The sequence below is a fragment of the Cajanus cajan genome, chromosome 7 (assembly GCF_000230855.2).
Source record: "Cajanus cajan strain Asha chromosome 7, NIPB_CcT2T_4, whole genome shotgun sequence".
Classification (NCBI taxonomy): Eukaryota; Viridiplantae; Streptophyta; class Magnoliopsida; order Fabales; family Fabaceae; genus Cajanus; species Cajanus cajan.
Window position 1 is genome coordinate 43859411 of NC_138523.1, and position 13560 is coordinate 43872970.

General features: G+C 29.0%; 1 protein-coding gene across 1 annotated transcript; it reads left to right on the forward strand.

Annotated features, from left to right (window-relative positions):
• Positions 1-12531: 12531 nt before the first annotated feature.
• Positions 12532-13053, forward strand: LOC145950039 (secreted RxLR effector protein 161-like). Its single transcript, XM_083060957.1, has one exon. The coding sequence runs from the start codon at positions 12532-12534 to the stop codon at positions 13051-13053; it is 522 nt and encodes a 173-aa protein (XP_082917083.1).
• The last annotated feature ends 507 nt before the right edge of the window (positions 13054-13560 follow it).

The following is a 13560-nucleotide window of genomic DNA, read 5'->3' on the forward strand; positions in this document are numbered from 1 at the left end:
TTCTATATTAAATTCAAAAAATTCAATCGCTAAATTTGAAGTTCTTAATACATATATCAAGTATGTAAATTTTTAAAAATTTTGAAAATCATTTAATACTTCATTTCATTAATTCAAATTAACGAATAATCATAAAAATATTTTATATGTTGATTTAAATTAATGAAATGAAATATCAAAATTTTAAAATTTTTTAAGAACACGAGTTATTGAGTTGAGCAAATTTATATAAACTTACTTTTCTCATCTCTTTCTTTTATACTATATATATATATATATATATATATATATTTATATAATACTTTAATAATATATATATATATATATATATATATATATATATTATTAAAATAAAACTCGAATATAATTACTAATACAGATAGTATTATTACTAAGTTTTATATCTTTTGAAATTTGTATCAGTGTCTTTGAATAATTATTCAACTTGAAAAAGAAAAAAATTACGGTTGAACGTCTAAGTTATAAACAGTTACCTTTTTATTTGATGTTTGGAACTGTGCAAAATTATGTTTCATTACAAACGAGATTCCAAATATGCACTGTAACGTTTCGTACATGCATGAGTTAAATTTTTAAGACGTACAAATAAACTTATTTAAACTCTAATTACCGCTAAATAAAAAGAACACACACTATTTTATACATACATTTTATAGTTAGTACTTGAAATAAATTGTAAAGTATAAAGTTTGGTTACTCTCAATTCTTATTTAATAAATTGATTGTAAAATGCGTTTGAGAGTGTATCATTGATCAATAATAAATTAATAATCATTGAACTATTTTACCGTTATCCAGAACAATGCATATAATTCCAATTTAGAAACTAATTCTTATGAATAATAATTAGTAGTTTAATTAGTGGATGCTAATATTCATTATCAATTATTACTATTTATATTTCCGTTATGTATTATTCATTTATTGTATAATTGTTCAGTTACCACATGTACTTATAAATAAGTTAGTCTTCTCCCAAAGATAATGCAAAAGTCATATTCTTTTCTCTATCTCATATTATCTTAATTATTCTCTGTATTTATCTTTCTTTTATAACACGTTATCAGCACGATAGTTTTTCGCTGTTGGTGTTACAACTATAACACAAAGCTGTGAAGAATTTTCTTGAAGAAGATCATATTTTTTTAAGACAAATATTTCAAGGCTAGCTATTCATTTTTCATAATAAAAATTTTATAAAAAATTTGTATTATTTACATTGTTATGAATCAAATAATTCTGAAGACACTATTAAATAAAGAAATTCTTCATACATTTTTGAAATCTGTCTAGAAGACAATATCAAAGAAGAATGTTCAACTTCCTTTACTTTATTATTTTTTTTCTCACTAGAAGTGGAAAAATGATGAAAAAAAATGAAATCGAAGGAATAAATTTTCTCACTAGAAGTGATAAAATAATATGAAAAGTGAAAATAAAATAAATTTCACTAGAAGTGGAAAATTTTATATAAATATATTACATTGTATTTGATCCTTTGATATAAATGAGGTCATCACCGGAAGTGAAATAATTTTGTAAATGTCATAATTATAGTGTTGAATGATATTTGAGACACATAAAAATTATGACAAGTGAAACATGTCCTTAAACCTATTTAGGTTTTGTGTGATTTCTTAAAAGGATTATGAGTTTTCCTACATTTGTAATTTGATATTGTTCATGATTAAGTTGATTGAAATAATCAACTTGTCATGTAATTGAACTCATGTGTTACGTCATTGAATCTTAAAGAGTTTGCCTTCAAATCCTATTGATAAAACTGATATTATTTGTTTTCATGTTATGTGTCTATTATTTTAATTGATGGATATATCATTTAATTATAATTTGATTATGATTTGTATAAGAATGATAGATTTTAATGAAAAAATGATCAACTTTTATTTTTTTAATTTTTCGATATAGCATTTATTGGGAAAATAATTTTCCTAATTTTTAGCATTAGTTTTTTTTCCCCTTTAAAGTTAGCCTAACAATGCCAAAAATATATTTTTATTACATATTTTTTTTAGAATGAGATTTTTTTTTTCTTAAACAGGAGAAAAATGTAAACATTAAAGAGCTATGATTTAAAAAAAATGATTGTGTTGTATGATTACTGATAGCTAATTTTAATATTTTTTATTTATCTTGTATCATTCATTTCCTAAAATGATAAAATAGTGTTAGTGAGATGATATAAAAATTAGTGTAGATTTTGACATTAAATTGATGTTTAAAGATACATAACAAGAATGTCATTTTTATAATAATTTCCCAATTTAAAAATATATTATATTTTTCATACATCTATTTTGCTCTAGAAGAAACAATATTTTTTTTATATATAAAAGATTAAGAAATATCCTTAGTTGATTTATTATCTCTTGAAGACTAAAACAAAATATTGAGATTTTTTTTATGCAAGAGACCATTTTAAATATCATTATTTCATTCCCTGAAGTGAATGTTCTAATGTATTAATTTTTGTCTTCTCATATTCAATAATGCGAGAAATTCATGTTATATGATACTAAAAATATAATTGAAGGCTCTATAAGAGCTAATATATTATTATTGAAAGAAACGAAATTGCATATTAAAAATGCATTATATTTTTCTAAGTCTTACAAAAACTTATTGAGTTTGAAGGATATTCGTTTAAATGAGTTTCATATTGAAACAAACAATGAAGGAATGATGTAAAATATCTTTATATCACGAAACTCCACTTGAATAAAAAGGAAGTATTGGAAAAATTATTTGCGTTTTCCTATGGATTCTATTGCACGTATATTAATACAGCTGAAACACATACTATTGTAAACCAGAAGTTTACAAATCAAAATAAATTTGAGATTTGGCATGATCGGTTGGGTCTAGGCATGGCAACGGGATGGGGCGGGTGTGGGTTTTATGATATCCGTCCCCGTCCCCGCGACTGAAACCCATACCTGTCCCCGTCCCCATACCCGCTCGGGTATGTAATTTTTGTCCCATCCTCGTCCCCGTCGGGTATCGGGTATACCCGTACCCGTACCCGTAAAAAAGCAAACAAGCAAGCATCAGCCTCACATTATGGTGAGCCTCTGCCTTGCACTCCATTCCTCTCTCTCAACCTCAACTGCAACCGCAACCTCCTTCTCTCGCTTCTCCCAACTTCACCACCGCCCGAGATCCCAATTCATCCACACCCCATCTCTCCGATCACCCACCGTCATCTCCTTCCCCTCCAACCCCTCCACCTTTAGATTCCACCCCCATTACCCAATTCAAGCCTCCAAATCCACGTCGCCACCGCCGCCACCACCGCCACTCTAGGGCGCGAAGCCAATCCCTCTGGTGATCTCACTATGCATAGGCCTCATCGTCCGCTTCGTGGTCCCCAAACCCCTGGAGGTTACCCTCGAGGCCTGGCAGCTTCTGTCCATTTTCATTGTTCATTTACCAAAAAAAAAAAGAGGAGATTGTGAAGGTAAAGGTTGATCTTCATTTACCAAAAAAAAAAGGAGATGGTTCATTGTTTTTTGGTAAAGGTTGATCTTCATTGTTCATTTTTTATTTTGTGGGAGAGCAGATTGTGAGGTTTAATTTCAACAAAGTGCCTAACTTTGCGTAGAGGGGAAGAGGGGTTTTGAGCGAGAGAGAGACATACCAGTATGGTGAGGGAGCCGCTCGGAGGGAGAAAATTTAGGCTGGAGTGGGTGGTCCGTCAGAGGCTGGAGTGTCGCGGTGTGACTTGCGGGATTTGAAACCCTAACTCGTGGAGGCTGGAGTGTTGTCGTGTTGCTGTAATCGTGTTGCGCTGGAGTGAGTCACTTAATTAGACTAGAGGCATTATTTTTAAAATTTTAATTTTTTTTAAAGTAATTAAACCAGGGACGGGTATTTAACCGGGGACGGGGACGGGGACGGGGAGGGTAAGTATATACCCGTACTCGATTTAATTTATCGGGTTTTACCCGTACCCGTACCCGTACCCGGTCAAAGCGGGTATTCCTCGTCAAAGTCGGGACAGGTTCGGGTATTACCCATGGTACGAGTTTATTTGCCATCCCTAGTTGGGTCACCCTAAGACTATCATGGTGCGAAAAATAATTGAAAATTCATGTGGATATTTATTGAAGAGTCAGGAGATTCTTCAATCAAATATTTTCTCATGTACTGCTTGTTCCTAAGGGAAGTTAATAATCAGATTATCACCAGCAAAAATTGGGGATGAATCTATCTTATTTTTAGAACGGATACAAGATGATATTTGTGGACCAATACACCCCCCATGTGGACCATTTAGATATTTTATGATTTTAATTGATGCATCAACAAGATGATCAATTATTATTTCTCATCAACTATACGAGTTTATATTTTGGGAACATTATTAGACACGTGTCAAACTTTTTTTAATTACTAAATCACGTAAACTTTTAGAATTGGAGTTCATTTCAATAATAGGAAATATTTTTAATATATATATATATATATATATATATATATATATATATATATAACATGTAACATCGTATATTTTAGATGTTATAATTTAATTATATGATTTAATTGTTATTTTGTTGTTTATAATTGTTATTATAGAATTATGAGGATTAAAAGACTTTAAAAATTAAGTTATCCTTGATATAGTCTTAGATAAAGTTAAGTTGTTATCCTTGAGTTATAGGAAAGAATATATAATTTTTTTAAGACAAAAATTTAATAAGTTAAAATTTTAAGAAAAATTAGAGAAAAGTATTTTGGAATCTAAATATTTCTTCTTCTTCTTTTTCATTGAAAATCCTTTTACACTCTTCTCCGTAACTGAATCAAGGTGACGAAATTGGTGATTCAAGAATCTCAAGTCGAAGTTATACAAAGTTCTTTTTTTTCCTTCTTCTTTTTCACTTGGAATTGAGGTAAGCGAAGTTTTGTGATTTGATTTGCTATGTTGAATGGTTATCATTATTGTCTGAATTTGTCACTTGTATGACTAAACTAGTGAAAGATGCAATTTGGAGGTGTTGTTACACTCAATATTATTTATATCAAAATTTTCACGATTTCTAAATTATTTAATAGTTCACAACATTTTTTTTATTTTAACGTATAATATGATATTTAAAATATGTGTAAATATTTATTTTGGGAAAACATATTTAGGAAAGTTAAAATAGTGTGAAATTCGATACATTATATTAAGTTTAATATCAAACAATTCAACGATTGGATTGATTAAATTTACATTATACAAAAAGTTGTTAAAGATATAAGATTTTGTGTAAGTGTTTAAACTTACACCTGATATCAATGAATCCTAACTCAAATATATATATATATATATAATATATATATATATATATATATATATTATATAATATATATATATATATAATATTAATCATGTTATTTGTATGAAATACTCATCTATTTTATTGATAACTAATCTCTATAAGAAAACCTATTTGACCACCTATAGTTGAATCTCCTCTTCCAATTACATTAATTTCATTATACAAAACTCAATTTCAAGACTTTGCTTAAGAAAATAAAGTCCAATAAAACTTAGACTATGGATGGCAAAAAAAGGCAAGTTCAACTCGTTTAGGCCCAGCTCATCAAAAATAGGTCGGCCCGCATTGATTGGTTAGAAGAAGATGGATCGCAAACCTTGACTCACCATACCTAAGGGTGGGTTGCAACGACGGATCCACTTGTATGAGTGTGGGGGCACTTGCCCCCACTATCATTTTATATATACATATTTTTATATTTAAAAATTAAAAATTATATTTTAATAAAATAAATAAATATATATATATATATTTAAATTATCTTATGTATAAAATATAAATTTGAAAGAAATATTTATTTATTTGATATTTGTCAAACTTTTGAAAGAGATTAGTTCTCATATATGATAAAAAATATTCTTTAGTAATAAATCAATTTTTTAAAAAAGTTTAATTATAATATATATATATATATATTAATATATATTAATGCTCACATATATGATGTAATATATTTAAAAAAATAATTTTTGATAAAATAAAATTTATAATATACGTATTTATACCTTTTGTGCTTTCTACTTAATTATTGTATACGTTGATTAAAAAAATTAAAATAGTAAAAGATCATAAGATTGTATACATTAATTAAAAAAATAAAAGAGAAAAGATTGGAATATTTATGTTCTATTTATAATTTTTGTTATAAAATATGTTTTAAAATAAATTATCATCTCAAAATTTATATTAGATATTAAAAACATGTTTATATCATAAATAAATTAAACTTGATTTTATAAAATTTAACATATTTATTTTTATATTTTTATTAGTATTAAATTATCATAAAGCAGGTCTTTAAAATTGTATTCTAACCAAATATTTAAAAAATGTTTATGATAGATAAATAAGAAATTCATATTTAGAACATGTATTTTTAAAGAAGGTTAGGTCCAAACCTACTAAATTATAATATAACCTAGTCTGACCTAGTTTATTTTCATCCTTAATCATAATTGTAGATAAAAATTTGTGAAAAATAATTATAATATATATTTATACTTTTAAAAGTTATATGTATAATTTTGCCCCCACTATCTAAAATTTCTAGATCCGTCACTGGTGGGTTGGCCTAAAAAAAAGGAAAATAATATATATATATATATAGAGAGAGAGAGAGAGAAAGAGAGTTTATTATAAGAATAAATCTATCTAGACTTATTTCATTCAATAACTCATGTTCTATATTAAATTCAAAAAATCCAATCGTTAAATTTGAAGTTCTTAATACATATATCAAATATGCAAATTTTTAAAAATTTTGAAAATCATTTAATACTTCATTTCATTAATTCAAATTAACGAATAATCATAAAAATATTGTATATGTTGATTTAAATTAATGAAATGAAATATCAAATAATTTTTAAATTTTTTAAGAACACGAGTTATTGAGTTGAGCAAATTTATATAAACTTACTTTTCTCATCTCTTTCTTTTATACTATATATATATATATATATATATATATATATATATATATATTTATATAATACTTTAATAATATATATATATATATATATATATTATTAAAATAAAACTCGAATATAATTACTAATACAGATAGTATTATTACTAAGTTTTATATCTTTTGAAATTTGTATCAGTGTCTTTGAATAATTATTCAACTTGAAAAAGAAAAAAATTACGGTTGAACGTCTAAGTTATAAACAGTTACCTTTTTATTTGATGTTTGGAACTGTGCAAAATTATGTTTCATTACAAACGAGATTCCAAATATGCACTGTAACGTTTCGTACATGCATGAGTTAAATTTTTAAGACGTACAAATAAACTTATTTAAACTCTAATTACCGCTAAATAAAAAGAACACACACTATTTTATACATACATTTTATAGTTAGTACTTGAAATAAATTGTAAAGTATAAAGTTTGGTTACTCTCAATTCTTATTTAATAAATTGATTGTAAAATGCGTTTGAGAGTGTATCATTGATCAATAATAAATTAATAATCATTGAACTATTTTACCGTTATCCAGAACAATGCATATAATTCCAATTTAGAAACTAATTCTTATGAATAATAATTAGTGGTTTAATTAGTGGATGCTAATATTTATTATCAATTATTATTATTTATATTTTCGTTATGTATTATTCTTTTATTGTGTAATTGTTCAGTTACCACATGTACTTATAAATAAGTTAGTCCTCCCCCATAGATAATGCAAAAGTCATATTCTTTTCTCTATCTCATATTATCTTAATTATTCTCTCTATTTATCTTTCTTTTATAACACGTTATCAGCACGATAGTTTTTCGCTGTTGGTGTTGCAACTATAAGACAAAGCTGTGAAGAATTTTCTTGAAGAAGATCATATTTTTTTAAGACAAATATTTCAAGGTTAGCTATTCATTTTTCATAATAAAAATTTTATAAAAAATTTGTATTATTTACATTGTTATGAATCAAATAATTCTGAAGACACTATTAAATAAAGAAATTCTTCATACATTTTTGAAATCTGTCTAGAAGACAATATCAAAGAAGAATGTTCAACCTCTTTTACTTTATTATTTTTTTTTCTCACTAGAAGTGGGAAAATGATGAAAAAAAATGAAATCGAAGGAATAAATTTTCTAGCTAGAAGTGAGAAAATAATATGAAAAGTGAAAAATAAAATAAATTTCACTAGAAGTGGAAAATTTGATATAAATATATTACATTGTATTTGATCCTTTGATATAAATGAGGTCATCACCGGAAGTGAAATAATTTTGTAAATGTCATAATTATAGTGTTGAATGATATTTGAGACACATAAAAATTATGACAAGTGAAACATGTCCTTAAACCTATTTAGGTTTTGTGTGATTTCTTAAAAGGATTATGAGTTTTCCTACATTTGTAATTTGATATTGTTCATGATTAAGTTGATTGAAATAATCAACTTGTCATGTAATTGAACTCATGTGTTACGTCATTGAATTTAAAGAGTTTGCCTTCAAATCCTATTGATAAAACTGATATTATTTGTTTTCATGTTATGTGTCTATTATTTTAATTGATGGATATATCATTTAATTGTAATTTGATTATGATTTGTATAAGAATGATAGATTTTAATGAAAAAATGATCAACTTTTATTTCTTTAATTTTTTCGATATAGCATTTATTGGGAAAATAATTTTCCTAATTTTTAGCATTAGTTTTTTTTTCCCTTTAAAGTTAGCCTAACAATGCCAAAAATATATTTTTATTACATATTGTTTTAGAATGAGAGTTTTTTTTTTCTTAAACAGGAGAAAAATGTAAACATTAAAGAGCTATGATTTAAAAAAAATGATTGTGTTGTATGATTACTGATAGTTAATTTTAATATTTTTTATTTATCTTGTATCATTCATTTCCTAAAATGATAAAATAGTGTTAGTGAGATGATATAAAAATTAGTGTAGATTTTGACATTAAATTGATGTCTAAAGATACATAACAAGAATGTCATTTTTATAATAATTTCCCAATTTAAAAATATATTATATTTTTCATACATCTATTTTGCTCTAGAAGAAACAATATTTTTTTTATATAAAAAAAAGATTAAGAAATATCCTTAGTTGATTTATTATCTCTTGAAGACTAAAACAAAATATTGAGATTTTTTTTATGCAAGAGACCATTTTAAATATCATTATTTCATTCCCTGAAGTGAATGTTCTAATGTATTAATTTTTGTCTTCTCATATTCAATAATGCGAGAAACTAATGTTATATGATACTAAAAATATAATTGAAGGCTCTAGAAGAGCTAATATATTATTATTGAAAGAAACGAAGTTGCATATTAAAAATGCATTATATTTTTCAAAGTCTTACAAAAACTTATTGAGTTTTAAGGATATTCGTTTAAATGAGTTTCATATTGAAACAAACAATGAAGGAATGATGTAAAATATCTTTATATCACGAAACTCCACTTGAATAAAAAGGAAGTATTGGAAAAATTATTTACGTTTTCCTATAGATTCTATTGCACGTATATTAATACAGTTGAAACACATACTATTGTAAACTAGAAGTTTACAAATCAAAATAAATTTGAGGTTTGGCATGATCGGTTGGGTCTAGGCATGGAAACGGGGCGGGGCGGGTGCAGGTTTTATGATACCCGTCCCCGTCCCCGCGACTGAAACCCATACCCATCCCCGTCCCCATACCCGCTCGGGTATGTAATTTTTGTCCCATCCCCGTCCCCGTCGGGTATCGGGTATACCCGTACCCGTACCCGTAAAAAAGCAAACAAGCAAGCATCACCCTCACACTATGGAGAGCCTCTGCCTTGCACTCCATTCCTCTCTCTCAACCTCAACTGCAACCGCAACCTCCTTCTCTTGCTTCTCCCAACTTCACCACCGCCCGAGATCCCAATTCATCCACACCCCATCTCTCCGATCACCCACCGTCATCTCCTTCCCCTCCAACCCCTCCACCTTCAGATTCCACCCCCATTACCCAATTCAAGCCTCCAAATCCATGCCGCCACCACTGCCACTCCAGGGCGCGAAGCCAATCCCTCTGCTAATCTCACTATGCATAGGCCTCATCGTCCGCTTCCTGGTCCCCAAACCCCTGGAGGTTACCCCCGAGGCCTGGTAGCTTCTGTCCATTTTCATTGTTCATTTACCAAAAAAAAAAAGGAGATTGTGAAGGTAAAGGTTGATCTTTATTTACCAAAAAAAAAAAGGAGATTGTTCATTGTTTTTTGGTAAAGGTTGATCTTCATTGTTCATTTTTAATTTTGTGGGAGAGCAGATTGTGAGGTTTAATTTCAACAAAGTGTCTAACTTTGCGTAGAGGGGAAGAAGGGTTTTGAGCGAGAGAGAGACATACCAGTGTGGTGAGGGAGCCGCTCGGAGGGAGAAAATGTAGGCTAGAGTGGCTGGTCCGTCGGAGGCTGGAGTGTCGCGGTGTGAGTTGCGAGATTTGAAACCCTAACTCGTGGAGGCTGGAGTGTTGTCGTGTTGCTGTAATCGTGTTGCGCTGGAATGAGTCACTTAATTAGACTAGAGGCATTATTTTTAAAATTTTAATTTTTTTTAAAGTAATTAAACCGTGGACGGGTATTTAACCGGGGACGGGGATGGGGACGGGGACGGGGCGAGTAAGTATATACCGTACCCTTACCCGATTTAATTTATCGGGTTTTACCCGTACCCGTACCCGTACCCGGTCAAAGCGGGTATTTCCCGTCAAAGTCGGGACGAGTTCGGGTATTACCCACGGGTACGTGTTTATTTGCCATCCCTAGTTGGGTCACCCTAAGACTATATCATGATGCGAAAAATAATTGAAAATTCATGTGGATATTTATTGAAGAGCCAGGAGATTCTTCAATCAAATATTTTCTCATGTACTGCTTGTTCCTAAGGGAAGTTAATAATCAGATTATCACCAGCAAAAATTGGGGATGAATCTATCTTATTTTTAGAACGGATACAAGATGATATTTGTGGACCAATACACCCCCCATGTGGACCATTTAGATATTTTATGATTTTAATTGATGCATCAACAAGATGATCACATGTTTGTTTATTATCAACTCGCAATCATGCGTTTGCGAGATTATTAGCTCAACTAATTAGATTAAAAGTTCATTTTCCTGACTATCCAATTAAGAAAATTTATTTGGATAATACTGTTGAATTCACATCTCATTATTTTAATGACTTGATTTTCCCAACATTAGGGGGAGAACACAAATAACTAGAAAAAGATATTAGTTGGAATGAATTATCACTGTCTCATTTTGATTCTCGTACAAAATAATGTGAACTAGAAGTTCAAAAGATAATCCATTTGCAAAATCTAGCCAATCAATTACTAAATGTATTTACAGATCCAAAAAAGGGTGACTAAGTCATATGTATCAGCGGCTAATGCTCCAATAAGAGTCGAAGTCCTTGTTGGACAATTTAGTACTACAAACGAGTCACAAATACGCCTGAAGCGTGGTAGACCAATTGGTTCCAATGATAAGAATCCTCAAATAAAAAAGGGAGCTAAAGAGCAAAATGACCAAATTGAGGATGTAAAAATTCAAAAAGATTCTTTTGACATAACTAATATTCCAGTTCCAGAAGAAACTCAAGTACTTGAAATTATTGAAAATGAAGAGATTTCAATAAATTATGTCATGAATGGAATACGATGGAATCAAAACAATGTCAATATTGATAACATGTTTGCATATAATATAGCGCTAAATGAAATAAATGATATTGAGGATCAAGAACCAAAGTCCATCAACAATTGTCGATAAAGAAATGATCGGCCAAAATGGAAAAATGCAATTGAGGCAGAATTAGACTTACTTGCTAAATGAAAAGTTTTTGGACCAGTACTACCTACACCAAAGGTGTAAAACCAATTGGATACAAATGAGTTTTTGTGCAAAAACGAAATGAAAATAGTGAAATTGTAAGATACAAAGCAAGACTAGTTGTTCAAGGTTTTTCACAAAGACCCGATATTGATTTTGAAGAGGCATATTCACCTGTAGTGGTTGCAAAATACTTTTTGATATTTAATTAGTTTGGTTGTACATGAAAAACTTAATTTACATCTAATAGATGTAGTTACAACATATTTATATGGCTCTCTTGATGTTGACATTTATATGAAACTCCTAGAAGGACTTAATTTGCCTGAAGAAACAATTTCTATAGAAGATTATTTGATCAAATTGAATAAGTCCCTATATGGGATAAAATAATAAGATCGTATGTGGTATAATCGACTAAGTGAATACTTGTTACAAGAAGGATATAAAAATGATTCAATTTGTCCGTGTATATTTATAAAAAGATCTGAAAATGAATTTGTCATAATTGTAGTTTATGTAGATGACATAAACATTATTGGAACTCCTAAATAGCTTTCAAAAACAATAGATTGCTTAAAGAAAAAATTTGAAATGAAGGATCTAGGAAAGACAAAGTTTTGTCTAGGACTGCAAGTTGAATACTTAGAAAATGGAATTCTTGTGCATCAAGAAACTTATATAACAAAGGTGCTTAAAAGGTTTTATATGGACAAATCACATCCATTGTGCACTCCCATGGTTGTAAGATCTTTAGATGTTAACAAAGATTCATTTAGACCACAAGAAAAGAATGAAGAAATACTTGGTCCCGAAGTACCATATCTTAGTGCTATAGGAGCACTAATGTACCTTGCTAATTATACACGATCTGATATAACATTTGCTTTTAATTTGTTAGCAAGATATAGTTCTTTACTTACACAAAGACATTGGAATGAAGTTAAACAAATCCTTCATTATCTTAGAGGTACAATGGATATGGGGTTATTATATTCAAATGTTCCCAAACTAGAATTAAATGGTTATGCAGATGCAGGTTATTTGTCAAATCCTCGTAATGGTAAATCACAAACAGGATATTTGTTTACAAGTAGTGGTACAACCATTTCATGACAATCTGTAAAACAAACCATATCAGTCACTTCATCTAATCATGCTGAAATTTTAGCATTACATGAGGCAAGTCGTGAATGTGTTTGGCTAAGATCTGTGATTCAACACATACAGGAAACTTGTGGTTTATCTTCTGGAAAAATGACATCGACAGTTATATATGAAGATAATGCTGCATGTATTGCACAATTGAAAGATGGATACATAAGAGGAAATAGAACAAAACATATTCTACCAAAATTCTTTTTTACTCGTGATCTTCAAAGGAATGGTGATATAAATGTTCAACAAGTCCGCTCAAGTGACAACTTAGCAGATCTCTATATACAAAGTCACTTCCAAGAAAAGTTTTTGAACAGTTAATACACAAGATTGGACTCTATCGTCTTAAAGATTGTATGCATGAGGGGGAGAAATAAATATTTATGAATGATGTACTCTTTTTTCTTCACTAGGTTTTTATCCCATAAGGTTTTTCCTAGTAAGGTTTTAACGAGGCACATTCTA

Coding starts and splice junctions, on each gene's coding strand:
- LOC145950039 (XM_083060957.1), top strand. CDS start 12,532: ATGAAGGATCTAGGAAAGACAAAGTTTTGTCTAGGACTGCAAGTTGAA.